This window comes from Anomaloglossus baeobatrachus, chromosome 4, assembly GCF_048569485.1.
Source record: "Anomaloglossus baeobatrachus isolate aAnoBae1 chromosome 4, aAnoBae1.hap1, whole genome shotgun sequence".
Taxonomy (NCBI): Eukaryota; Metazoa; Chordata; class Amphibia; order Anura; family Aromobatidae; genus Anomaloglossus; species Anomaloglossus baeobatrachus.
Genome location: NC_134356.1, coordinates 244,445,261 through 244,472,338, shown reverse-complemented (window position 1 = coordinate 244,472,338; position 27,078 = coordinate 244,445,261). Strand labels below are relative to the sequence as shown.

Below are 27,078 nucleotides of genomic sequence, written 5' to 3'. Positions count from 1 at the left end.
GTAGGCTGGGAGGAGAGAGGCTGATGCTGGGGACAGAAAAGGCTGATGCTGGGAGGAGAGAGGCTGATGCTGGGAGGAGAGAGGCTGATGCTGGGAGAGGCTGAGGCTTGGGTAGGCTGGGAGGAGAGAGGCTGATGCTGGGAGGAGAGAGGCTGATGCTGGGGACAGAAAAGGCTGATGCTGGGAGGAGAGAGGCTGATGCTGGGATGAGAGAGGCTGATGCTGGGGACAGAGAGGCTGATGCTGGGGACAGAGAGGCTGATGCTGGGAAGAGAGAGGCTGATGCTGCGGGTAGAGAGGCTGATGCTGGGAGGAGAGAGGCTGATGCTGCGGGCAGAGAGGCTGATGCTGCGGATAGAGAGGCTGATGCTGGTGCAGCATGGGGGATGGAGCACGATGGGGGGTGCGCAGCATGGGGGATGGAGCACGTTTGGGAGTGCGCAGCATGGCAGATGGAGCACGTTTGGGAGTGCGCAGCATGGCGGATGGAGCACGTTTGGGAGTGCGCAGCATGGCGGATGGAGCACGTTTGGGAGTGCGCAGCATGGCGGATGGAGCACGTTTGGGAGTGCGCAGCATGGCGGATGGAGCACGTTTGGGAGTGCGCAGCATGGCGGATGGAGCACGTTTGGGAGTGCACGATGGGGGGTCCAGGGTGCACTGATGTTAGGTATCCCATGCATATCCGGACTTTTACAGTCCGGGTTCGCTCATCACTAATACCAACCTAAATTTACCACTAATATAAAGTACCATGTGTCAGGAAAAGAAAAACAACAAATAATCACTGAGATGTGTGAAAGCATTCCAGAGTTATAACTACATAAAGTGACATATGTCAGATTTGAAAAATATGGCTTGGTGAGGAAGATAAAAACAGGCAAAGCAAAGGTATCTAGCCATTTGGATAAAAAAAAGTCACTAATTTATTAGTACAACTTAACAGGTTCCAAGTGCATACAAAAAATTGTATCAAGGCAAAACTGATGTGTTTCAATCAGAGCTGTCCTTAATCTCTCCCTTGACTATTGTTGCTGCTTGAAAAAAAAAAAAAATTATTTAATTAATTTTTTTAGCTGAATTTTATTGCTTTCTCCACCAGTTTCCCAGATGAGTAACTTGTGTACTAACTTTAAGAGTGCAGTTGTGCTTGTCAAATTACATTAACTATGCAAAGGGTTTTTTGCCTCTGGGCTTGTAAACTATAACCAAACATACAACATTTCTGTTACAAACAATGATTGTGGATGACAGAATTCCCCTGGTTCGTGTACATCTGGAAGGCAAATATAAGAGCACAGGCCATTAGCATCCCGTACCATTGCATAACTCCGGAATACAAAGGGGATGGCAACATGCTTTTACGTATGTCAAAAGCCTGCTCTGTGAAACTGCACAAATCATCATGTAGATTTATTTGGAAACATTGTAAATTAACATTGACATTCAATGTGTAAATCCATCCTTACTTTACTGAATATTTAAGATATATCTTTTGCTGTGCAAATTTAGGTTTTTATTTATTTTATTTTTATATACAGTATTTTATTTGTCTGTTGGGAAACTGAAGATATTTTATGGTTTATTAGTTTATAGCAAAGTTGTATATAAACAACAGGGGTTAATTAATTATTGGCATATTATTTATTCAAATTTAATGTGTAAATGCATCTATGTGTGTATATATATCCTAGGAGACTTTAGTCCTAGGAGACTTTAACATCCCCATTAACAGCCCCTCCTCCCCTTCTGCATCCCAGCTTCTATCTCTCACCACCTCCCTTGGCCTCTCACAACTCTCATCCTCAGAGACACATGAAGATGGTAACACCCTTGACCTGGTCTTTTTCCGCCTCTGCTCAATCTCTCACTTTGACAACTCACCTCTTCCCCTCTCTGACCACAACATCCTCTCCTTCAAGCTCACAAACCTTCGTCCGCCCCAGCACACTCCCACCTATCACACATTCAGAAACCTACAGGCCATTGACTCTCAAACACTTACAGACTCTCTACACTTATCACTATCCCCTATCTCGTCACTTTCCTGTCCTGATCTGGCTGTAAAGCACTACAATGACACACTCAGAAGCACCCTGGACCAAGTAGCACCCCTCACCCTCAGAACCTCCAAACACCGAGTAAAACAACCTTGGCTCACATCACAAACTCGATTTCTCCAGCGATGCTCTAGGAGTGCCGAGCGCCTATGGAGGAAATCCCGCACACCAGAAAACTTCATCCACTACAAGTTCATGTTAAGGACCTACAACTCTTCCCTTCACCTCGCCAAACAGACCTACTTCACCACCCTTATTTCCTCACTAGCCAACAATCCAAAAAAGCTCTTTGACACCTTTCACTCCCTCCTCAGTCCCAAAGCACAGACCCCTATCACAGACCTTCATGCTGATGACCTGGCCTCGTATTTCACAGAGAAAATAGAAAACATCCGCCAAGAGATCAGCTCCCAGTCACCAAGCTCTGTGAATCCCATCCCTCACCACATCCCATCCAGCTCACTTTCCACATTTGACCCAGTCACAGACGAGGAAGTCTCCAGGCTCCTCTCTTCTTCTCGTCCTACCACTTGCCCTACTGATCCCTTCCCCTCACGCCTACTCCAGACACTCTCTCCGGTAGTCACCACTCACCTAACTAAAATCTTCAATCTCTCTCTCTCTCTTCTGGTATCTTCCCTTCCTCCCTCAAACACTCTATTATTACTCCACTATTAAAAAAACCTTCCCTTGATCCGTCCTGCACAAGCAACTACAGACCAGTCTCCAATCTCTCCTTCATCTCTAAACTCTTGGAGCGCCTGGTGTACTCTCGCCTCACCCGCTACCTCTCCTCTCACTCTCTTCTAGATCCTTTACAGTCTGGCTTCCGCCCTTTACACTCAACAGAAACTGCCCTTGTCAAAGTGACCAATGACCTATTGACAGCAAAACGTAACGGTGACCACTCTCTGCTTATTCTTCTTGACCTTTCTGCAGCCTTCGACACTGTTGACCACCATCTCCTTCTCTCTTTGCTCCATTCTATTGGCCTAAAGGACACTGTTCTTTCCTGGTTCTCTTCCTATCTTTCTGGCCGTTCGTTCAGTGTATCATTTGCTGGCTCCACATCTTCTCCTCTCCCTCTCACTGTTGGGGTCCCTCAAGGTTCAGTCCTTGGCCCTCTTCTGTTCTCCCTCTACACTGCCCCAATTGGACAGACCATCAGCAGATTTGGCTTCCAGTACCATCTCTATGCTGATGACACACAACTATACACCTCCTCCCCTGAGCTCACCCCCGCTGTACTACAGAACACAAGTGACTGCCTGACTGCAGTTTGCAACACCATGTCTGCTCTCTATCTGAAACTTAACCTTTCCAAAACTGAACTTCTGCTTTTCCCTCCATCTCCCAACCTTCCTAACCCTGACATCTCCCTCTCTGTGTGTGGCACAACGATAAGTCCTAGGCCGCAGGCCCGCTGCCTGGGGGTTATACTTGACACTGATCTCTCCTTCACCTCCCACATACAATCTCTTGCCCGCACCTACCGCTTGCACCTCAAGAACATCGCTAGAATCCGCCCCTTTCTCACAATGGAAACGACAAACACCCTCACCGTGGCCCTGATCCACTCTCGCCTTGACTACTGTAACTCTCTATTAATTGGTCTCCCCCTAACTAGACTCTCCCCTCTACAGTCCATCCTTAATGCAGCAGCCAGGGTCACCTATCTGGCCAACCGCTACTCGGATGCCTCTGCTCTGTGCCAGTCATTGCACTGGCTGCCCATATATCACAGGATCCAATTCAAACTGCTTGTTCTCACCCACAAAGCTCTCCACAGTGCAGCACCCTCCTACATCTCCACCCTCCTCTCTGTCTATCATCCCACCCGTTCTCTACGCTCTGCAAATGACTTTCGACTAACATCCACACTAATTCGAACTTCCCACTCCCGAATCCAAGACTTCTTCCGAGCTGCACCAAACCTCTGGAACGCTCTACCCCAAGAAGTTAGGACAAATCACAACTTACTCAGCTTCAGACGCTCCCTAAAAACGCATCTTTTTAGGGCGGCCTATCACACTCCCTAGCCAAACTAATTTCACCTAATCCCTCTACAACTTCTCAGAACATAACCCCACGTCAAACTCCATGGCACCCAAATGCATCTCAAGGCTCTGGCCAACTGGTCCAGGAAGCCATCATCTATCCCCCATGAGCTGGCTGGATTGTCATTTTAAATAAACACTTGTACCTTGCTCCTCCCCCCATCTCATTGTAGATTGTAAGCTCTCACAAGCAGGGTTGCCATTTTTCTTTTTAAATATTGTATCCTCTATAATTGTTACTTGTCTGTATATGTTTATGTATATGATATGTATATGTTCCTCCTGAATTGTAAAGCGCTGCGGAATATGTTGGCGCTATAGAAATAAAGATTATTATTATTATATATATATATATATATATATATATATATATATATATTGCCGTATGAATTTAGATTTTTATTCATTTTATTTTTTGTTTTATTTACTTCTATTGTGAAACTGAAGATATTTTAGGATTTATTAGTTTATCCATATAGCGATGTTGTATATAAATAGAGGTTAATTATTGGCATATTATATATTGGCATCCAGTGTGTAAATCCATCATTACACTTTCCTGAATATTTAAGATATATTTTTTGCCGTATACAGTGGAACCTCGGTTTACAAGTAACCCAGTTTGCGAGAATTTCGCCATATGAGCAAAGCTTGCTGTAAATTTGTAACTTAGTTTACGAGCAAGCTTTGCTGTGCGAGCAAATACTCCCCTCGCACACTTCCGGTTCTGTACTTTCTGACCCCCTCTTGCAGTCCGCACAAACATGCACAAATACACACACACACACACACACACACAAACATGCACGCACACACATATTATGCTCAGCTTACCTTCCGTTCCATCGCTGGCCTCCCAGTTCTTGTAGTTCGCCGGTACAGGATGTGTATCGGCTAACCATCGCGACCGATGCCGGAACTTCCGCTGTCAGACGTTACTCAAAGGCCGCGCACTGACCAATCAGAGGCAAGCAGCTCCTGCCTTTGACGTCAGCGCGCTGGCAGAGGAAGGTTCGCATCGGTCGTGATTGTTACCAGATACACATCCTGTACCGGCGAACTACAAGAACTGGGAGGCCGGCGATGGAACGAAAGGTAAGGTGAGCATAAGATGTGTGTGTTTGTGCATGTGTGGAATGGCACAATAGGGGACCAGGATGGGACATTGCACAAGTTGTGGAACGAATTGTCTGCATTCCAATGATTTCCTATGGGAAATCTTGGTTTACAAGCACACTCCCAGAATGGATTGTTCTCATAAACCAAGATCCCGCTGTACATTTAAGCAAGTTTTTATTTTTTTATATATTTTTTATATTAGAACATGACATATCTTCAGGTTCACATTTAGTTTTTACATATAGTGAAATTGTATACAGACAGAGGTTAATTAATTATTAAAGTTTACCAGTAAGTAGTTTTCTGGAAATATATTATATGGGGCTGGTGAGATCTGTATAAGATATCAGAAAGGAGAAAGGAAATTTGAGCGGTTCTTGATGTTTGGCAAGGACGGTCATGTCGAACAGTTCTTGGGTGTAGGCTGACTTTCTCATGGAGCAACTCAAGAGGAGAGTTTCTGGATTGTAAATTGTGGATTGTGACATATGATGCACATAAATGTAATGCATCTAGTTAATAAATTATATCCATCTGGACAGTTCTACTATCCAAATTTCCATTTTGTAAAGGGCAGTAAATCGGTAATACAATAAAATGTAATTTTTATCCAAACTTTGGAATATTGCTATGTTTAATGTATCAGTTTGAAATATGGAAAATAATACACCATTGTTGGAGTAAGGCCTTATTCATTTGTTTTTTTTTTTCACATCAAGTTCTTTGTTTTCCATGGATATAACCTGCACATATGGTGCCGTTCACATACCTGGTTTCTTTGCTGAACCAAAAATCACTAATGCAAGCGTATAGGTTTGTGAAAAAATCAGACAGCATCCAGTTGCCATCCAGGTCCTGTCTCTTTTTTTTATAGATGAAGCTCGAGAAACTTTTTTTTTTTCTCATCCAAGAAAAACTATTGAAACTTGGACCACACTATTGTTACTGTCTGCTGAAACCTGTATGAAACTGATCAAAAACATTGATGAAATTTGTCAGGTTTTTTTCGTACATGAAAGAAAAAAAAATATACTTCTAAAAGAGCCTTGAAGCTAATTTATAAGGTTTTGTAAAATATTGGCCAAGGAACAAAACACACACACAGACACATACACAGAGTCACTCAAGCAGTCATGAAGTGGTGTTCATATCTTCCTTATCGCCATTGCTTTATTATATAGTTTTGCAAACTACACGTCCAGTGGGCACTGGGTAGGTAAATCAGTATGTCCACTTATACAATTATATTCTTGCATCTAGGCTAAATGTGTGTCCTGCACATAAAAGATTAGACTTTGAGCAGTATGAATTCTTATTCATATTTAACACATAATAGTGTCTTTAACTGGGTGGTGTGAAACGAAAGATGATTTTTATCTTAAATACTAATCTATCCAATCATTTTTCTAATATACTTCAATTAACCATTCTCTAACATTTTCTCTCTACTCTAACTTCCTGCCTGCTTTTCTTTTTAAATTGCTGGTGATGTTTAATTTGAGAATTACCAGTGCATGATGGGATACACAAACTGGACAATATCAGGGGTCCAGGGCTGTGGTCACTGCTCTACTGAGTATATGCCAGTTGTAGATTCTGGCGCATGCTCAGTATATATGTGCTCCCTGTTCTGTATTAATTGAAGTCATTGTGCTCCCTTGTTGCCGCTAAAGAGAAATGTCACACCGGCAAGATAGCGCACTGTCAGTGCATATTGAAAATGAGAAAACTCTGCAATCTTTGGGAGAACAGAGATCAGCCTTATAAAAAGTCATTGTGTTCTTAAATGGGACGTCATTAGTGACATCTGTTTCCGGCGTTGGGTCCTTGTTTGTTCCCCCTAGTTGCTGCTTTCACTCCTTTTCATTGTATAGTACACTGATATTGTAACTTGACTGGTTATCACTTGTCTTTAAAGCCAGAGAGAAAGGGCAATGTAGGTACACATTCTTAAGTGGGCTTTACACGCTACGAGATTGCTACAGCGATCTCGTTGGGGTCACGGATTTTGTGACGCACATCCGGCCGCTGTAGCGATCTCGTTGTGTGTGACTCCTAGGAACGATTTTGGATCGTTGCAAAAACGGCCAAAATCGCTCCTCGTTGACATGGGGGTCCTCTCCCAATTATCGCTACTGTCGCGTGGGCGAAGTTCATCCTCGTCCCTGAGGCAGCACACATCGCTACGTGTGACACCACAGGAACAAGGAACCTCCCCTTACCTGCCACACGCCAGCAATGAGGAAGGAAGAAAGTGGGCGGAATGTTCGTCCCGCTCATCTCCGCCCCTCCGCTTTGATTGGGCGGCCGCTTAGTGACGTCGCTGTGACGCCGAGCAAACCGCCCCCTTAGAAAGGAGGCGGTTCGCCAGTCACAGCGACGTCGCCGAGCAGGTAAGTACGTGTGACGCTACCGTAGCGATAATGTTCGCTACGGCAGCGATCTTCACATATCGGCATAACGATAGGGGCGGGTGCTATCACGCTCGCCATCGCTAGCATCGGCTAGCGATGTCGCAGCGTGTAAAGCCACCCTAAGGCAAATAAAGCAGGGAACACATATTGAGCATGCTTTGAAATTGACAAGCAGCACAGGCTAAGTGGAACACAGCCTAGGCCAATCACCAGTGGCGTAACTACAATCCAATGGGCCGCAGTACAAAATTTGGACCTTTTCTTCCACTTACATATAGGTTATATGCATGGGCCTTTGTAGCATTCTAAATCCTATTCTAAAGTTATAAAATTCTAAAGACATATGCTGTCCCCATAATGTAACAATATCTCTTATCTTCGGCCCCTTCCTGGTATATCCTCCATCCTGGGCCCCTTCTTATAATCATGTTCCCCATCCTAGCCCCTTACAGTAATATTGTCCCAAATCCTGTATCCCTTGCAATTTTAATGTCCAACATCCTGGGCCAATTCCAGTAATAATGAAACCAACTCCCCAACCCATACTGGTGATATGTCCCCAACTAGTCCCTTGAAGTGATATGTCCCCCATCCTGAGCCCATTCCTGGTTTAATGTCCCCCATCCTTTTCCAAGAAGAATGTACTTTAAACTAGTTCAATGTCCCCCATCTTATAATGTTAGCTGCCGACATCTGAACCAGCGGGTTTCAGCTCTGCAATACATTACAGCTGAAAAAGGCCCTCTCCTGCACAGGCCCTGTCGCAATTGCACCTTCTGTGAGGACCACCACCAGTCTCTGAAATGAAAAACTGATGGTGCTGTGTTTCAAGGTTGCTGTTGCAGTGACCACAGCCCTGTCTCCCTGATAGTGTCCCGCTTGAGTGTGCCGCCCCCGTGCCAGCAGCCGGGCTCCTCGGATCCAGATCCGCAGTGTGGCTCGAGGGATTCTACCGGGCCCGGGGGTCGCGCGGACAATTCAAATAAAAAGGGGACATATTTGTACGGGATTTGCCGTAAACTGTCTGTTACGCCACCCACGGTGTGTGGTGAAATGTGGCACCACCGCTGCTGTTGTGGGGCACCCGGGGGACGATGGGATGGCAGCTGGATGTTAACCCCTCCATGGGTAGGGATGGATGCCCCGGGGCCAAGTGTCTCTTATGCTGAGGATGGTGATTGCAGGGGCCGGCAAGCCCGGTCAGACTGGGGGATTTACTCACGATTAAATGAATCACACAAGTCCAATGGTAAACCAAGGTGCTGGTGGCCGGCCGCCGAGGTCGGGTGTATCTGGTCCCACAACCGGGCTGGTGGTCTGTGTCACTTTCCTCTGCACTCTGTGTTGGGTGTGGTGGACTTCCCGGTGTGAAACACGGGAGTCCGCTCCCGGTACTCTTGTTGGGAGCCATGCCCACTGACGCTGGCCCTTGGGATCTACCGGGCCCTGGCGGATGCCCTATCCCCCGTGGTGGGCTGTTGTCTGCTTTTGGGACTTTGGTTGGGACAGCACCTATAATCCTGCCCTCATTTGGTTAATTAGCTAGGCCGTTGGTTCCGGTCCTGGCTTCAAGGTCCAAGTACCCTCTCTGTGCACGGTTTCCGGGTCAGTTCTCCGGTGTCGGTAACGGCGAGCTCTAACCCTGCCCCGGTCCACCTCGGATTTCTGGCAGCCGTCTTCCCGTCTCCTGACAGACACGGACCACCATCTGCCACCTAGCCAGTACGCCGGGGCTCCAACCCCGACGCCTTTTCTTTCTGTCTCAGCCTTCACTTTCTCCTCCTCAACTACTCCACTCCTCTCCATTTGAACTTCAACTTAGACTCTCAACTCTTAACTGACTCTTTTCCCGCCCAAGGTTCTCCAGACCCCTAGATGGGCGTTCTCCCTCCGCCTGGTCCCACCCACTGGTGTGCCTTTCCTACCCTTGGGGCGGTGATTAGGGTTTCTGGTCGGCTGTGTGTAACCCTGTGTGGGATGTGTTATGCGGGGACCTACTGTGTGTGACTATCTGAATTTGCCAGGGCATCACATGAGTATCCCAGAATGCAGCGGGGATTCTCAAAACAAACATCGTCATCAAAAGTTAATAAAAAAAAGCAGACTGGAAGTTAGTGGACAGAGATCTAGGGAATTTTTAATTGATGTATATTAGAAAAGTGATTGAAATATTAAGTTAATTTGTTAAACATTTAGTATGAAAATTACCATACAGCCCTGCAATCTCACGCCATTCTCCTTTTTTCTTGAACTGAGATCTTTCAATTTATTGAGTTACAAATATGTAGAGAGAGGCAGCACATTCAGTGAAATTAACCTTTATTACCTTATGCCATGCTCCAGCTCCAGTGAGAAAAGCTCACTAGAGCTGAAATATGGCATGTTTTTGCTACCTCACTGTCCAATTTGTTGACTTGGTAACTTTTGGATCAAGTACTTAAAGGTGTGCACCCCCTATTTCAAGTTGCCTGTGTTGTTGCCCTCCCTTTACCCCAATTTCTTGAGCTGATGGCACATTGCACAGCCATAGTGTCTAAAAGGATTTGCACTATAAGGCCGGGGCCACACGGGGACTACTGTGATCCTCGCATGACACTCGGCTCACGCTGGCAGCACAGCAGGAGTCGAATGTCATGCGAGTGTCGCTGCGACTTGAGGTCCGATTATGCGATCGGACCACAGCTGCGGGGGGGGCGGGCCGACACTCAGGAGGGGCGGGCCAGCGGTGAGGAGGGTTTTATCTCCCTCTCTCCTCCGTTGCCGGCTATTGCCATTCTCGCTCTGCACTCGCATTACAACTGTGTACTGTGAGTGCAGTGCGATTTTTCTCTCGCCCCATAGACTTGAATGCTGCGACTATTTTCTCAGTCCGATTAGGGCTGAGAAAATAATCGCTCATGGGTGCTGGCACATAGGTTAATATTGGTCCGAGTGGAATGTGATGTTTTATCGCATTCTACTCGCTCCAATTTTCATGCCGTGTGTCTTAGGCCTAACTTAAATGTTTGGTCATATATTTAATATAATTTATCATGATTAAACCTTTAGTAGTCTTGGTACTAGTCATCAATAGGTCTTTTAATCTGATGAAAATCTGTATCCTGAGGCTATACATTAAAGCCCCCCCATACACATTAGCCTAATGTTGGGAAAATCCTTTAAGATCTGTGGGCTTGGCCAATAGTGTAATGTGTATGCGGCCTCCCATGTCTCATGTGACAGCTGATATCAGGGGGATAAGGATTTGGCATGTCAGATTTTGGACTTCCAATACTTTTGTTCTCAAAGAGTCTGGTACTAGCACTTAATAAAGAACACAGGAGCACTTGGCAGAATATGAAGGAGTCAAGAGAGATAGCTGATGGCTGGACAATCAGCTTAACCATCATTCAGTCGCTTTTTATTGGGTGTCTAAATTTCTTGCTTTTCAAATTTAGTCTGAATATCATAAGCATTTGCTCACTTATGTGTATAAATATATCGAGTGCAAGCCGATAAAAGCCGATAAAAAGTCGGATTAGACTTACACCAATATTTATTCAACAAGTCCGGGCTGATCTGCGATTTTTTTTCCTCAGCTATTTTCAGCCAGAGGAAAAAATGGCAGCATTCTTTGTATGATCTCGTAAAACAGCAGAGACTCACCAATGTAAGTCTATAGCGGGCTTTACACGCTGCGATCTCGTCGCGCACAACCTCGCTTACCTCCGTCACACGTACTTACCTGTCCTGCGACGTCGCTCTGGACGGCAGCCGCCCAATAGAAGCGGAGGGGCGGAGATGAATGGAACGTAAACATCCCGCCCACCTCCTTCCTTCCGCATTGGTGGTGGAGGCAGGTAAGGAGATGTTCCTCGCTCCTGCAGTGTCACACACAGCGATGTGTGCTGCCCCAGGAACGAGGAACAACATCGCTAATTAGAAGAGAACGATTTTTTGTTTTAGGACGACCGCTCTGCGGCAAACGATTTTTGCATAAGTGTCACACTCTGCGATATCGTTAATGACGCCGGATGTGCATCACAAACAACGTGACCCCGACGATAAATCATTAACGATATCGTAACGTCTAAAGCCCGCTTAAGAGTGCCAAAAAAATGGACAGCGTTCGGACCATGCTTATGTCGTCTGATTTTTACTGACACATCACCATTCTGTAGAATAGAACACTGTAAATGGTCCTGTAAATCATTGTAGAATAATAGCATACTGGTGAAAAAAATGGATTGCATACGGATGACATACAGATGAGAAAACAAATCGCACACTCGCATGACTATTGGAATACCAAATGGATTTATCTCGTCGAACTTTTCTGGATGAAAATTGGAACAATTTTTTATACGCAGATCTAAGTGAAAACCGTTATGCATACAATTTTAGGGTGGAAACAGCATCTGAAAAAGATATGAATGATAACTCAATTTTAACAAAAAAAGAATGTGACCATTTTTTTGCTTGGTGGGAAACAAAATCTACCTTTTTTTCTAAACTAACATATCGATGTATTTATGTGACAAATTTAGTCTAACTATTCAGATATTTTATATTGCCTTGTGATCTGGTGGGATAACTAATTTTTTTTTTGTTTATACATTTTCACATGATTTGCCATATGACGAAATGTAACTTAATTTCATAAACACAGCACTGACCAATTCCCTGCTTAGAGACCAGAGTATATTGTGAATTTCTCTAAAATATATCTTTCTGTCCATTGTCTGGTTCTGTAAATGTGTATTGTGTATACAGCAGTAACGTGATGGAAAAGAAGCGATACGATGTGCTGCAACCTCAAAGGGGTTGTTCACGGCTAGGACAACCCCTTCTGATTTCAGATAAAATAAAAAAGCCTGTACTCACCTTCGGTGGTAGCTCAGTTCCAGCGGTGCCAGGGCTCACGGTGTCGGGGCTTACGGGAAGTTGTGATGTAATGCGAGCCCCGTGTGCATTCAGCGCCACTTTCTGTCTCCCTGTCTTTGGACAAACCAGTTAATCGACAGGAAGAGAGCACTGCAGCTGCCGCTCACTTCCCGTTGATTGCTCCTGTATCCGAAGGTGGGGAGACAGAAGCTGGCACTGATTAGACATGGGTTCGCTTGACATCGCAACGTATTGTGAGCCCTGGAACTGAGTCACCACAGGAGGTAAGTATAGGTTTTGGGGTTTTTTTACCTAGGGGAAAAGTGGAATCAGAAGGGGTTGTCCTAGTCGTGGGCAATCCCTGTAAAACCTAGAAGTAGAGATGAAATCTTCAGATCTGTGCTACTGCTCAACTTCACAAAATATATATGTGCTGATTGTAACTCATATTATCCCTTTAATGCAAAAACTGAATCATCTCTCTCACATTTCTACAGGAGTTTGCTGCACTGACAAAAGAACTGAATGCATGCAGGGAGCAGCTTCTAGAAAAGGAGGAAGAGATTTCAGAACTTAAAGCCGAAAGGAACAACACAAGAGTAAGTACACTGCCCATTACTTTATCCTTACCATTTTTGGCCATGATATTTGAAAGGGATATACTGTAACTAATGCTTCACTTTTATAATGTGCCCATTTTACATTAGAATTATTAAAAAAACTACAGACCTGCTATGGCTCCCCCTGGTGTTCTTTTCATTCCTTCTTAGAACGTCCACTTTAATGTGTTTAGCGCTAGATAAGCTGCTTCTAAGTGTTCCAGTTCCTAATGACTAGCCTGCATAATAATAGGAATACCTCCTCCATCCATTTACAATAAGATCGGAGCCTTTGGGCTTGTGATTATCAGCACTGGATACATTAGGGGGACATGGACATGAGCAGCAGGGAGTGACACAGAAAGAGCAACGACAGTATTTAGACACAAAGGTAATAATTTATAAGCCTGAATAACCTATAAAAGTGAATGCCCATGTTATAACATCAATGTTTTTGTTCCACAGTTCTGTGCTGATTTTTTTTTTTTGTACTCTACCTTTATAGTGGTCAAGTTCTATTTTTTCGTTCCCAAGCTGAAAAAGTTCTACTTCTCGTAATACAGTCATAAGTTTAAATGATAGAGTTCTTGCAGTTATTATGAACTAGGCAACATTTGAACTGTCTCTTTCCAGGGCTGTCACTTTCCAGGGCTGTCTCTTTCCAGGGCTGTCTCTTTCCAGGGCTGTCTCTTTCCCCATCTGTCTCTTTCCCCGTCTGTCTCTTTGCCCGTCTGTCTCTTTGCCCGTCTGTCTCTTTGCCCGTCTGTCTCTTTGCCCGTCTGTCTCTTTGCCCGGCTGTCTCTTTGCCCGGCTGTCTCTTTGCCCGGCTGTCTCTTTGCCCGGCTGTCTCTTTCTAGGTCTGTCTCTTTGCCCGTCGGTCTCTATCCATGGCTGTCTCTTTCCAGGGCTGTCTCTTTCCAGGGCTGTCTCTTTCCAGGGCTGTCTCTTTCCAGGACTGTCTCTTTGGCCGTCGGTCTCTTTGCCCATCTGTCTCTTTCTAGGTCTGATTCTTTCTAGGTCTGTCTCTTTGCCTGTCTGTCTCTTTGCCTGTCTGTCTCTTTGCCCATCTGTCTCTTTGCCCGTCTGTCTCTTTGCCCGTCTGTCTCTTTGCCTGTCTGTCTCTTTGCCCGTCTGTCTCTTTCCCAGTCTGTCACTTTGCCCGTCTGTCTCTTTCCCAGTCTGTCACTTTGCCTGTCTGTCACTTTGCCTGTCTGTCACTTTCCCTTTCTGTCTTTTTCCCTGTCTGTCTCTTTGCCCGTCTGTCTCTTTGCCTGTCTGTCTCTTTGACCGTCTGTCTCTTTACAGGGCTGTCTCTTTCTGTCTCTATCTCTGTCTCTTTCTCCGTCTGTCTCTGTCTTTTTCTGTCTTTCTCACACATTTTTTTATACTAACAGTTTATTTTGTTCCTATAGCAACCACCGACAGTTGCTATTAACAGCTATAGCACCCACCTCCATTCACTTTAATGGCGGCAGGATTTTTGGCGAGTAATTGTAAAGCGCGGAGTTAAATTTTGCCACCCAAACATAGTCTATGACGTTCCCTGGGTCACATGGGGTGTCTGTGCAAAATTTCGTGATTGTAAATGCAACGGTGAGGATTCCTTTAGCGGACATACACACATACATACACTCAGCTTTATATATTAAACTAGCTGTAGTACCCGGGCGACGCCCGGGATAGTAACTGTCTCTCTGTCTCTCTCTCCCAGTCTCTGCCTGTGTGTCGCTGTCTGTCTGTCTCGCTGTCTGTCTCTTTCCTTGTCTGTCTGTTTCTATCTCTCTGTCTGTATTTGCATCAGTCTATCTGTCTCAATCTCTGTGTTTGTCTGTCTCTCTCTCTCTGTCTCTTTGCCCATCTGTCTCTTTGCCTGTCTGTCTCTTTGCCCGTCTGTCTCTTTGCCCGTCTGTCTCTTTGCCTGCTCTGTTTCTTTGCCTGCGCTGTCTCTGTCTGTCTCTCGCTATCCGTCGCGCCACCGACATCTTTTTACCTCACACATAAGCTTCGTATACTAACAGTTTATTTTGTTCCTATAGCATCGACTGACAGTTGCTATTTATAGGCTGCAGCTCCATTCAGATTAATGGAGGCAGGATTTTTGTAGAGTAACTGGAAAGCACAGGGTTAAATTTTCCTGCCCAAACATAGTCTATGACGTTCCCTGGGTCACATGGAGTGTCTGTGCAAAATTTCGTGATTGTAAATGCGATGGTGCGGATTCCTTTAGCGGACATACATACACCCATACATACACACATACATACACACATACACTCAGCTTTATATATTAGACTAGCTGTAGTACCCGGGTGTTGCCCGGGATTGTAACTGTCTCTCTCCCAGTCTCTGTATGTGTGTTGCTGTTTGTCTGTCTCTCTGTCTGTCTCTTTCCTTGTCTGTCTGTATGTATGTCTCTGTCTGTTTATATCTCTCTGTATTTGTATCAGTATATCTGTCTTCATCTCTGTGTCTGTCTCTACGTGTGTGTCTGTCTGTGTCTCTCTTTCCCCATCTGTCTCTTTCCAGGGCTGTCACTTTCCAGGGCTGTCACTTTCCAGGGCTGTCACTTTCCAGGGCTGTCTCTTTCCAGGGCTGTCTCTTTCCAGGGCTGTCTCTTTCCAGGGCTGTCTCTTTCCCCATCTGTCTCTTTTCCCGTCTGTCTCTTACCAGGGCTGTCTCTTACCAGGGCTGTCTCTTACCAGGGCTGTCTCTTTCCAGGGCTGTCTCTTTCCAGGGCTGTCTCTTTCTAGGGCTGTCTCTTTCCCCATATGTCTCTTTCCCCGTCTGTCTCTTTGCCCGTCTGTCTCTTTGCCCGTCTGTCTCTTTGCCCGGCTGTCTCTTTGCCCGGCTGTCTCTTTGCCCGGCTGTCTCTTTTAGGTCTGTCTCTTTCTATGTCTGTCTCTTTGCCCGTCGGTCTCTTTGCCCGTCGGTCTCTATCCATGGCTGTCTCTTTCCAGGGCTGTCTCTTTCCAGGGCTGTCTCTTTGGCCGTCGGTCTCTTTGCCCATCTGTCTCTTTCTAGGTCTGATTCTTTCTTGGTCTGTCTCTTTGCCCGTCTGTCTCTTTGCCCGTCTGTCTCTTTGCCCGTCTGTCTCTTTGCCCGTCTGTCTCTTTCCCAGTCTGTCACTTTGCCCGTCTGTCTCTTTCCCAGTCTGTCACTTTGCCCATCTGTCACTTTGCCTTTCTGTCTTTTTCCCTGTCTGTCTCTTTGCCCGTCTGTCTTTGCCCGTCTGTCTCTTTCCCAGTCTGTCACTTTGCCCGTCTGTCTCTTTCCCAGTCTGTCACTTTGCCCATCTGTCACTTTGCCTGTCTGTCACTTTCCCTTTCTGTCTTTGACGTTCCCTGGGTCACATGGGGTGTCTGTGCAAAATTTCGTGATTGTAAATGCAACGGTGAGGATTGCTTTATCGGACATACATACAAACATAAATACACTCAGCTTTATATATTAAACTAGCTGTAGTACCCGGCCGACGCCCGTTATAGTAACTGTCTCTCTGTCTCTCTCCCAGTCTCTGCCTGTGTGTCGCTGTCTGTCTCGCTATTTATAGGCTGCAGCTCCCAGCTCCATTCAGATTAATGGCTGCAGGATTTTTGTAGAGTAACTGGAAAGCATGGGGTTAAATTTTCCCGCCCAAACATAGTCTATAACGTTCCCTGGGTCACATGAGGCGTCTGTGCAAAATTTCGTGATTGTAAATGCAACGGTGCGGATTCCTTTAGCGGACATACATACACACATACCGTACACACACACACACATACACTCAGCTTTATATATTAGATTTCTTCCTTCTTTTGGGGAGAAGTTTTTTGTACGGAGGGTACTGTTGTTATAGAAGAAAAAATATAATTCTAAACTTTTTTCTCTAACAGCTTTTACTGGAACATCTGGAGTGCCTTGTCTCAAGACACGAAAGGTCGTTGAGGATGACGGTGGTTAAACGACAAGCACAGTCCCCCTCGGGTGTTTCCAGTGAAGTGGAAGTTCTTAAAGCTCTGAAATCTCTGTTTGAGCACCATAAAGCTCTAGATGAAAAGGTAGGATTATCTTTCTTCTAAAATTAGTGTGTGTTCCCTATACTGTTCATCCAGATCTACAGTATGTGTATGTTCATCGTCACTAATTATGGTTTTGATTTTGAAGGCCCACGTTTGACACTCTAGAACGGTTTTACCCTGTAAAGTTGCTAAATATTTTTCTTTGTAGGCCCCAATTCCTGAAACAGTTTTTTGCCAAAATTTTAAATTAAAATTGTTTGAAATGTCTAAATATGTTTTGCACAACTTGTAGTTTGTGTTTTATGTAATTCCCAGACAGTTTTTTTTTTTACAATTTTGTATGCCAGATGTTCTCACATGCTACTACCCTACTTCAGAAAAAGATCTTATGGTATATTTCAATCTCAGGTCCTTGGACAATTGCCTTGTTTCTAGAAAATACTTCCTGATTCGCATCATTCTTTTGAAGCAAGTTTTAGGCTATGTGCGCACGTGTGCGTATTGCATGCATTTACGCTGCGTCTAGCACTGCAGCGTAAATGCATGCATCCTGCGTCCCCTGCACAATCTATGAATATTGTGCATAATCCGTGTGCATGATGCTTTTTTGAACGCAGCATTTTGAGAGTCAAAAATTTGACAAAATCTCTGCGTTCAAAAATGCAGCATGTCACTTCTTTCGTGCGCTTTGGATGCTGCTCCCACTTTGTCTATGGGAGAGGCATCATCCAGAGCGCATGAAATCGGCATCTATTCTGCTGAAACACTGCATCCATTATGCAGTGTTTCTGCAGCGATTTGATGCGCACATGAGCTGTCAAATCACTGCAGAATTTTCTGCAGTGACACGACGCAACATGCGCACATAGCCTGTGTTAAAACCTGTATTTAAAATATAGATATCTGAAACAAAAAAAAGCTGTGTGTATCACTTATTCTGCAGACAAGTGGTAGGTTATCAATAAATAAATTAGATGATTTTCCTCATTTACATCTTTGAAATGCATGGTGTTCTGGTGAAAAATAAAAAGGCATAATAATGTTGTGTGAAAATATCAGGTAGTTTAGAGTGACACAGTCAGTATATAATTTGTGTCTCTCAAGTTTGTAGCCTCTGTTAACCCCTTCCTGTTCAAGTCGATTTTTGTCACTTTGTTTTTGCATTAAGCCGTTGCGCTTTAGATTTTTATTCCACCTTATATTGGCGAATATATATATATATATATATATATATATATATATATATATATATATATATATTATGGGAATTAATATATTGTTTTTTTAGGGGTCAGCATAATTACAACGATTTAGTTATATACGGTAGTTTTTTTGTTTATATTAACCCCTTCACCCCCCCTCCCCCTCCAGCCTGCTTTTTTTCATCTTCCTGACAAGGCCACATTTTACAATTGTCACTTTATTTAAAGGTGCAAATAATTATAATCTTTCATTAATATTTCTAAAATTAGGACATATATAGGTACAAAAAGAAAGGACAGGAAAATGGTCACAATGTCAGATCCTCACCCACAGTAAAGTCATAAGAGATTAGAAATATGACAATTTGTAGTGGACATACACATATGTGCTGCTGTGTACAAAAATATGCAACTGCAATTATAAATGTAACATAGGCACATTAGGTAACACGCCTCAAAGAAGAAGCAGCCGGACGACCTGCAAAACAGCTGTTAGGCTTCACTTGGGGGTCTCTTGTGCCTTGTTACCTCACCCTATCTTGGTAAGACATCCCCTTTGTGTCTGCATTATGTTTTTTGCATTTGCACTTTAGTAGCAGTATAGCACCTTATAATGTCTCTCAGGACTATTCTGTGTTTGGGCGAGGTGTGTTTATAATAACCCCCTCTCGTGCGATTTGGATTAGACACCTTTAATGTGCCTATGTTACTTTCATAATTGCAGTTGTATATTTTTGTACACAGCAGCACATATGTGTATGTCCACTACAAATTGTCATATTTATAATCTCTTATGACTTTACTGTAGATGAGGATCTGAGAATGTGACCATTTTCCTGTCCTTTCTTTTTGTACCTATATATGTCCTATTTTTATAAATATTTAATAAAGATTATAATTATTTGCACCTTAAATTTTCCTTTTTCTTTTGGATTTTTATGTTTTTTGAGAATGCTTGGTCCCTGGTTCTTTTGTTTTCCTTGGTACCATCATCAATTCCTGTGGGACAGTGATTTAAACCATGGTATTTCTTGTTTGTATACCCATTGTCACTTTATGTAGTAATAACTCTGTAACGCTTCAACGAATTCCAGTGATTCTGAGACTTTGTCTTTGTGACACATTGTACTTCATGTTACTCGTAAATTATGGTTGATAACATTTGCCACACATATAGTTTACATGAGCATAAACTTTCACACTTCTGCGCATGCTCGGTTGCTTAAAGACGTATCCGTCACCGGAATCCGTCAATTGATGGATTCCGACGGATTCCGACGCCTATAGGCTCCCATTATAACACACGATGGACGCCGACGGAACCGTCGCTGTCCGTTTTTTCAACGCACTGAAAAAACGTTAAAATTCTGCATTGCTTCCGCCCAATGGTTAGTCATTTCACGACTATTCGTCGCAAAATGGATGCAATGCAAGGCTATCAGTCGCAATCCGTCGTTAATACAAGTCTATGGGAAAAAACTAAATCCTGCAAATTATTTTGCAGGGTGCAGTTTTTACTCATAGCAGCAGATTGGGACTAAGGGAAAAAGACGAAGTGTGAAAGCAGCCTTAGATGGGTTCAAAGTTTAGCAGCAATTACCAATTTTTCCATCAAAATTTATAAAACCAAATTATTTAGGGACCATATCACAAGTGACCCCAATTTAGAAATTACACCTGTCAAGGAATTAATCCTAAAGTGTAATGTGCACTGTTAACCCACAGGCAATTAACAGAATTGTTTTACATTGGGCTGAGTAAATGAAAAATTCTCATTTTTTTCTAATAAAATGTTTTTTTGGCCCCACGTTTTTAGTTTTTAATAGGTGTAATCTGAAAAAATGAACAGTGCAATTTGTTATGCAATTTCTCTTGAGTATGCCAATACCCCATAAATGGTCAAGAACTACTTTTGGTTCACAGTGCAAAGCTCAGAAGAGATGGAGCGCCATAGTGGAGTGCAAATTTTGCTAGAATGGTTTGAGGTTATTATGTCACATTGGTAGAGCCCCTGGCATGTCAAAATTAAACAGTGCTACATATTATAACAGCCTCACCAATGTCACTCTGACGCGTTTCGCCGTGGCTTTCTCCAAGGTCGTATCAAAAGAAAGCCACGGCGAAACGCGTCAGGGTGACATTGGTGAGGCTGTCATAATATATAGCACTGTTTAATTTTTATAGCAGGCATGTTTAATATTGTTATTCTTTATTAGGCTTTATTATAAGCCTGTTTTGACTATTGTACTTTTATAAACATTCCTTTGCTTATATAATACTATCTTGTTACAGTTGCTATCTTATTAAGCCTGTGTCCTTTTCTTGTGAAATGATCCTTCAGTTTGTGTTATATTGATATTATCATCTTCAGTTTGTCGCTATAATTAACACTAGAACTACTGAGGTAGTCATTTTTTTTCCAATTTAAGATTTTATTAATTTTCCAGGAAATACAAAATTAGAACATACATCCATACTATTGCAAATGAAACAGATCAGAAGTTAATGCTAAACCAAGCCTTCGCCGGCTTCGCAACATTCTATGGATGGTATAAATGGAACATAGATAATCACTTAAAAAAAACAAAACAATAAAACGATAAATCAAGGAGAAGATATTCAAACAAGAGGAAGTCACAGAGTCTAGAGAAATAGGGGTAGTGCAGAGAAGGGAGAGAATAGAAAGCAGAGTGAGGCGACCGGGACTGATGCAATGTCCGTTGAGCTGAAAATTTGTCAAAAGTGCGGTGTGAACTATCTGGAAAAGAAAAGGCCAGAGTGCCCCCCGTCCGGAGGTTAAAGTAGTTCAAGAAGTGTTTTACTAGACAAGAAGGAGTCCCATTGGAACCACTTGGAGGCCGTTTCCACCGTCTGCCCTCGAGATTGGGCCATCACCATTTCCATGCGGTGAATAACATTTACCTCTGTTATCCACTCATCTACCGTCGGGGGGTTAGGATCTTTCCACCGCCGAGGAATCACGGTCTTGGCGGCCTGGAGAAGGTGGCCTAGGATCGATTTCCTAAAAACCTTTTCTGATACGTCAAAGATATACAGTAAAACTGCCTCCGGGCGGCTGGGGACCACAATTCCTGTGGCCCCCCGTATGGCTGCCAGTACCTTGCTCCAAAAGACCGACAGGCTCGGGCAGTGCCACCAGATGTGGGACATGGTGCCTCCCGAGGCTCCACATCGCCAGCAAGAGTCAGGTATTTCGGGGCACCACGCGTGTAGAGACGCCGGAACCCTGTACCACCTGGAAAGTATTTTATAGCTAGTTTCCTGCATCCTAGTGGCAATCACGGACCTGTGGGTCAGGCGATAACAACGTTCCCATTTGCTCCCGGTAATCGGTTGGTTGAGCTCTAACTCCCAAGCTTTACAGAAGCGAGGAGGCGACGCCTCTACTGTACTCGTCAAAAGCTTGTACACCCTTGATATAGCATGGCGCGTATTAGAGGAACCAGTGCATAGATTTTCAAAAGGGGTTTGGGGTGAGGGGTGAGTCATGATAGTATCTTGGGAAGTCAAGAAGTGCTTGAGTTGGGCATATTCAAAATGAAAACGTAGTTTAAAATTACAACTCTCTACTATCTCCTGAAGTGGGATAATGGACCCCCTCGGAATCACTCGATTTAGCCTCAAGGGGTTCAATTTCGTGCTTCCTAGAAAATTGTTGGATGATGCCCCCGGCAGAAACTCCGGGTTGTCCGTCAGTGGCATAAGGGGCCCTCTAGGTTGGATCAGGAGATTACGTGACGGCCCAGAGTGCACCGTTTTCAGAGTCTGCTTGGTGCTATAAGACATCTCAATCTTATGTTTGGTGAGGAGTGGCCAGGTCCACGGCAGGGTCGGAATTGATAAGGGGCATATTTCTTGTGCCAGGCTAACCCACAGTTTAGAGCTAGAATTATGTAGAAGATCCAAAACCCTGGCATGAGCTGCCGCCAAGTAGTATCGCCTACAATCGGGCAGCCCCGTTCCTCCTGCACCTTTGGTCCTAGTCAAGACGCCACTTCCAATACGAGGGCGTCTTCCAGACCAGACAAATCTACCGAACATGCGCTGCATCTTGGCCCAATAGGTTGCCGGTACATAGACCGGGGCCGTCTGCAGCAAATATAGCAATCTCGGGAGGGCCGTCATCCTGAGTGCACTGATCCTGCCAAACCATGAAAGAGTGCCCCCATGCCACCGAGTCAGATCCCCCTCGAGCCGTGACAGAAAACTCTGGTAGTTTAATTGAAAGAGTCTGGATAGGTCAGATGGAATCTTGATGCCTAAGTATCCGATGCTACCATGGGGTGGCCATCTAAAGGGGAAGTTTGGTTTTATAACATTTACAGTCGATTGGGGCAAGGAGATATTTTGGGCCTCTGATTTATCAAAATTAATTTTAAAATTGGACCACTTACTAAACCGGTTTAGTTCCAACATTAAGGACGGGAGGGATGTGGTGGGGCTACTTAAATATACCAGAAGATCGTCGGCGAAAGCAGCGCATTTATGCTCCCGATTGGCAATCCTAATTCCCCGTATGTCTGGGTTAGCCCGGATGGCTGACAACAAGTGTTCCATGACTAATACATATAGTAACGGTGACAAGGGGCAACCCTGTCGTGTCCCGTTCCGGATGGAGAAGGGTTTCGTCAGAGTGCCATTAATCCTAAGGAGAGCAGTCGGGGAGTGATATAACGCCATAATTTTAGACGAGAAAACTGGCCCCAGGCCTATATGGTCTAGGGTCTGTGATAACGACTGCCAGGAGACTCTGTCGAAAGCCTTCTCAGCATCCAAAGACAGTAACATCATGGGCAGCTTTTTATTGTGTGCATGTTGGATTAAATCCAGGGTTTTTATGGTATTGTCCCTTGCCTCTCTACCTGGGACAAATCCAACCTGATCAAGGTGGATCAAGTTAGGGAGCAAGGGGCTAAGTCTGTTTGCCAAAAGCTTGGCATAAATTTTTAAATCTACGTTAAGTAGTGATATTGGTCTATAACTGCTACATGTCATGGGATCTTTTCCGGGCTTTTGAATTAGGGAAATATGAGCTGTGGTGGAGTGGGGCGGAAAGGGGACTGAGTCCGAGATTGAATTGAAGGAAAGGAGCATTAGAGTCGCTAATTGTTCCGAGAAGGATTTATAAAATTTGGCGGGGAACCCGTCAGGGCCAGGACACTTATTGCCCGGGGTATCGCGAATCACTGCCAATAAATCTTCCAGTAAAAATGGACTTTCCAGGTTGTCTATTATAGAACTGTCGGGACATCTAAAAGGTGAGGGCATTGAGGGATTTACATCACTCGGTCTATGGGGCTCGACAGGTAGATTATACAACTTGGAATAATAGTCATGAAAGGTATTTGAGATGTCTGGGGTGGCGTAAAGTAATTCGTCGCGTGAGTTCTTGATGCAGGGAATGAGGGTGTGAGCTCTGCCCTCCCTCAACGCGTTTGCTAACAACCTGCCGGGTTTATCCCCAAACTCATAAAACTTCCCCTTCCCTACCTGTATCAAACGCTGATATGAGGAATCAAGCAGTTTCTTAACCTCGAATCTAGCCTGTAGGAGTGCCCGTAAGTTCGTGGCCGATAAAGCTTGCTTGTGGATGAGCTCCAGCTCAGATACCCTATGGAGAGCTTTTACTATGTCTTGGGCTTTCTCTTTCTTGATTCGAGACCCATGCTTAATAAAAATGCCACGTAGGACACATTTCAGTGCCTCCCACTTATACGTGGGGGCTGTGTCATCTACTGAGTGGTCCTCCATGAATCTTGCAATGGAGGTCTGGATTTCCGAAACGCAAAGCTCATCCAGTAGCAATGACTCGTTCAGACGCCACGACCCCCTAGGAGCCGTAAGGGAGGGGATCTCAATCGTGCAATATACCGGCGCATGGTCTGACCATAATATATTATCCATTCTCGTGTGTTGGACCCAAGGGAGCGCGCTATGTTGTACCAGTATGTAATCAAGACGGCTATATGAATCCTGGGTGTGGGAATAGAAACTGTAGTCTCTGTCCGATGGGTGTTGTATTCTCCAGGTGTCGAACAGCTGCATGCGTAGTAAAGCTTTTTTAATTCGTTTGATAGTGGTGTATGCAATACTGGATTTCCCTTTTGAATTGTCTAAAGTAGGGTCCAGGGTGATATTAAGGTCCCCACATAAAATCACCGGACCTTGTATCAGGGGGATCGCGGTACTGATCAGGCGGGAAATAAAACTATTCTGTTTTTGATTTGGGGCGTACGCGTTAATTATCGTGAAGATGTGGGTCCCCACCCTCAGTGAGAGAATAATGTATCTGCCAAGACTATCTGTCGTGCACTTTATGATTTGATGTGGGAGGGATTTATGGATGGCTATTGCCACACCTTTTGAGCGGGAGTCAGGGTTATCCGAGGACACCCATGTCCGGTAATATTTATTTTTAAGAATAGGGGCATGTCCTTGTTTAAAGTGTGTCTCTTGTAAACACGCTATTCTCACCTTCTGTTTATGAAGATGATACAATATCTGTGTCCTTTTCTCCGGAACATTGAGGCCCCTGGCATTGAAAGAAGCGATGGTTAAGTCCGCCATCTATAAGAGAATAAGTCATTAGAGATATTTAAGAAAGAGAATCGGACACGTTCAGCCCGGCCGCCGAAGATATGGAGAAGGGGAGACTTGAGGAAAGTAAGAGGTAGTGGGAAAAAAAGGAAGAAAGAGAAAAAAACAAGAAGAACAACAGGCAAAAAAAGCCTAGCATAGTTAACTGAATCCGAACAAACGTTCCTAGGGAACATATCCGCCTCATCTAGGCAGGACAGAGGATCCCAACCTATTTGGGGAAAAAGGAAGTCCGACATATCCGAGCAGAGCTCCATATATACTAAGAAAGAAAAAACATTATGGATAACCATAGACACCGGTAAAGGTAATAAATTCTTATGGGATACGGGCTATGAATAGACTGGAGGGTATCATGTGGAAGCCGCGTGAGCCTCATTACTGTAAGAGGTATAAGTCATACAGGTGTTGTCAGCCTTTGGTTTCCTCGGGATCAGCTAACGCGGGCGGCCCGCCCTGCGACCCCGTTCTCCTCTCGGAGGCAACCCCCTGCTGGACTCAGTAGGTGGAGGTGGTCTAGAGGAGGTAGGCCGTCCCCTGGGCACCCACGGCTGGAGTAGTGTAGTCGGCCAGGCTGCAATAGACATTGCAGGCAGATTCAGACTCTTGATAAAAGCCGGGAGGTCCTCTGGAGAACGCAGGGTCATCCATCGGGAGTCCTTCTGTACCGATAGGGAAAACGGAAATCCCCACCGGAATGGCAGACCTCTCTCTTTCAAGACATCAAGGAGGGGTTTAAGAGTCGCACGTTGGGCCAGAGTGTGTCGTGAGAGGTCAGGCATTATGCGAAAGGTAGAGCCATTGTATGATAAGTTCTGTTTTCTCCTGGCTGCCTGTAGAATGGCCTCTTTTACAGCAAAAAAGTGTACTCTGCATACGATATCTCTTGGGCGGGAGTCATCCGGATCCGGAGGGCGTAGAGCTCTATGGGCTCTATCAAGTTCAAGGGGAGCTCCTGGTGGCCTCTTTAACAAATTGTTGAAGATGGAACGAAGAGCAGCAGGGATATCAGGGGCGGCAATAGATTCCGGAAGACCTCTAATCCGCAGATTGTTTCGTCTGTTTCTGTTCTCTAGGTCATCTACATGCTGCTGAAGGGCAAATAGTTGCTTAGATTGGTTTTCAGCAGTTTCTTGGATAGATCGGATAGATACCTGAGAATCAGATTGTTGCTCTGTCAGGGTATCTACTCTGTGAGTAAGTGAAGAGAGATCTTGTCGCAGCTGAATAAATTCTTGTTTGCACTCCGCCACTACTTGATTAGCCAGAGCTGCAATGTCACTCTTGGTGGGGATTGCTTGTAACAGGGACCGTAGGTCTGCCAGAGATGCCGGGCGCTCATCGCCCATTGAGGCGGCCGCGTGAAACATATTTGGGTATGCGTAAAAAGAGTCCTGAAGGGCCGGTCCATATGTCAGCGTCTGCGTGTTCTGGGGATTTTTGATGCCGTCCCATACTTGTGGTGCAGATGTGAGATGTATTGGGGGTGCCCCCAGTATTCTGGGTCCCCCATTCACAGGGATTAATGAGCTCCTATCTAGGTCCCTGACGGTGGCTGTCGGACTCTCAGCCCAAGAGGACCCAGTGGACCAGGTATCTGGTGAATGCGCCTCTCTCTGAGGTGTCCCCCAGGGCTCATTGGTAGCCATCTGAGATGTAGGTGGCCCTCCTCCATTGCCTGCTCCCCCTGAGGATTGCGTAGCCCCTGGTGAGTGACTGGGGGTGTTGTTCCCCCCACTAGAGTGCACTCCGCTCCCCAGGTCTAACTGTGGGCCCTGTACCTGATTCCTGTAGTACAGCCGGCCCGCAGGGTTTACTGCTGCTCCCTCCTCACCTCTGGTCCCTGCGCTTGCTTGTGTGGACACGAGCGGTGGTGTCAGAGCTGCAGCTTCTCCCTGTGTCATCTGCTTCTTCAGTGCTCGGGCTCGCAGCGGTGAGTCATCTCCTGGGCCCGAGCACCCATGCGTCCCGCTCCCGCACGCCGCACTCCCAGCTTCACGAAGTACGGCTGCAGGCATGTCGCCGGAGCCGCCCGGACGCAGCGGAGGCACAACGGAGGGTGATGCAGGTAGGGTCGCTGCCGCGGGAAACCTGTCCTCCAGCCCTAGGCTGCCTGCTAGCGTCCCAGGATCGCGGCCGCCATCT

At 45.1% G+C, this 27,078-nt stretch overlaps 1 protein-coding gene across 10 annotated transcripts in view; it reads left to right on the top strand.

Annotated features, from left to right (window-relative positions):
- PPFIA2 (PPFI scaffold protein A2) overlaps positions 1-27,078 on the top strand; it is a 575,559-nt gene that overhangs the window by 273,836 nt on the left and 274,645 nt on the right. For all 10 annotated transcript variants that reach the window (XM_075344766.1, XM_075344764.1, XM_075344763.1 and 7 more), the window contains 2 exons: positions 13,011-13,112; positions 16,988-17,152. In XM_075344766.1, coding sequence (XP_075200881.1) covers positions 13,011-13,112; positions 16,988-17,152 — 267 coding nt within the window. The remainder of the gene's footprint in view (positions 1-13,010; positions 13,113-16,987; positions 17,153-27,078) is intronic.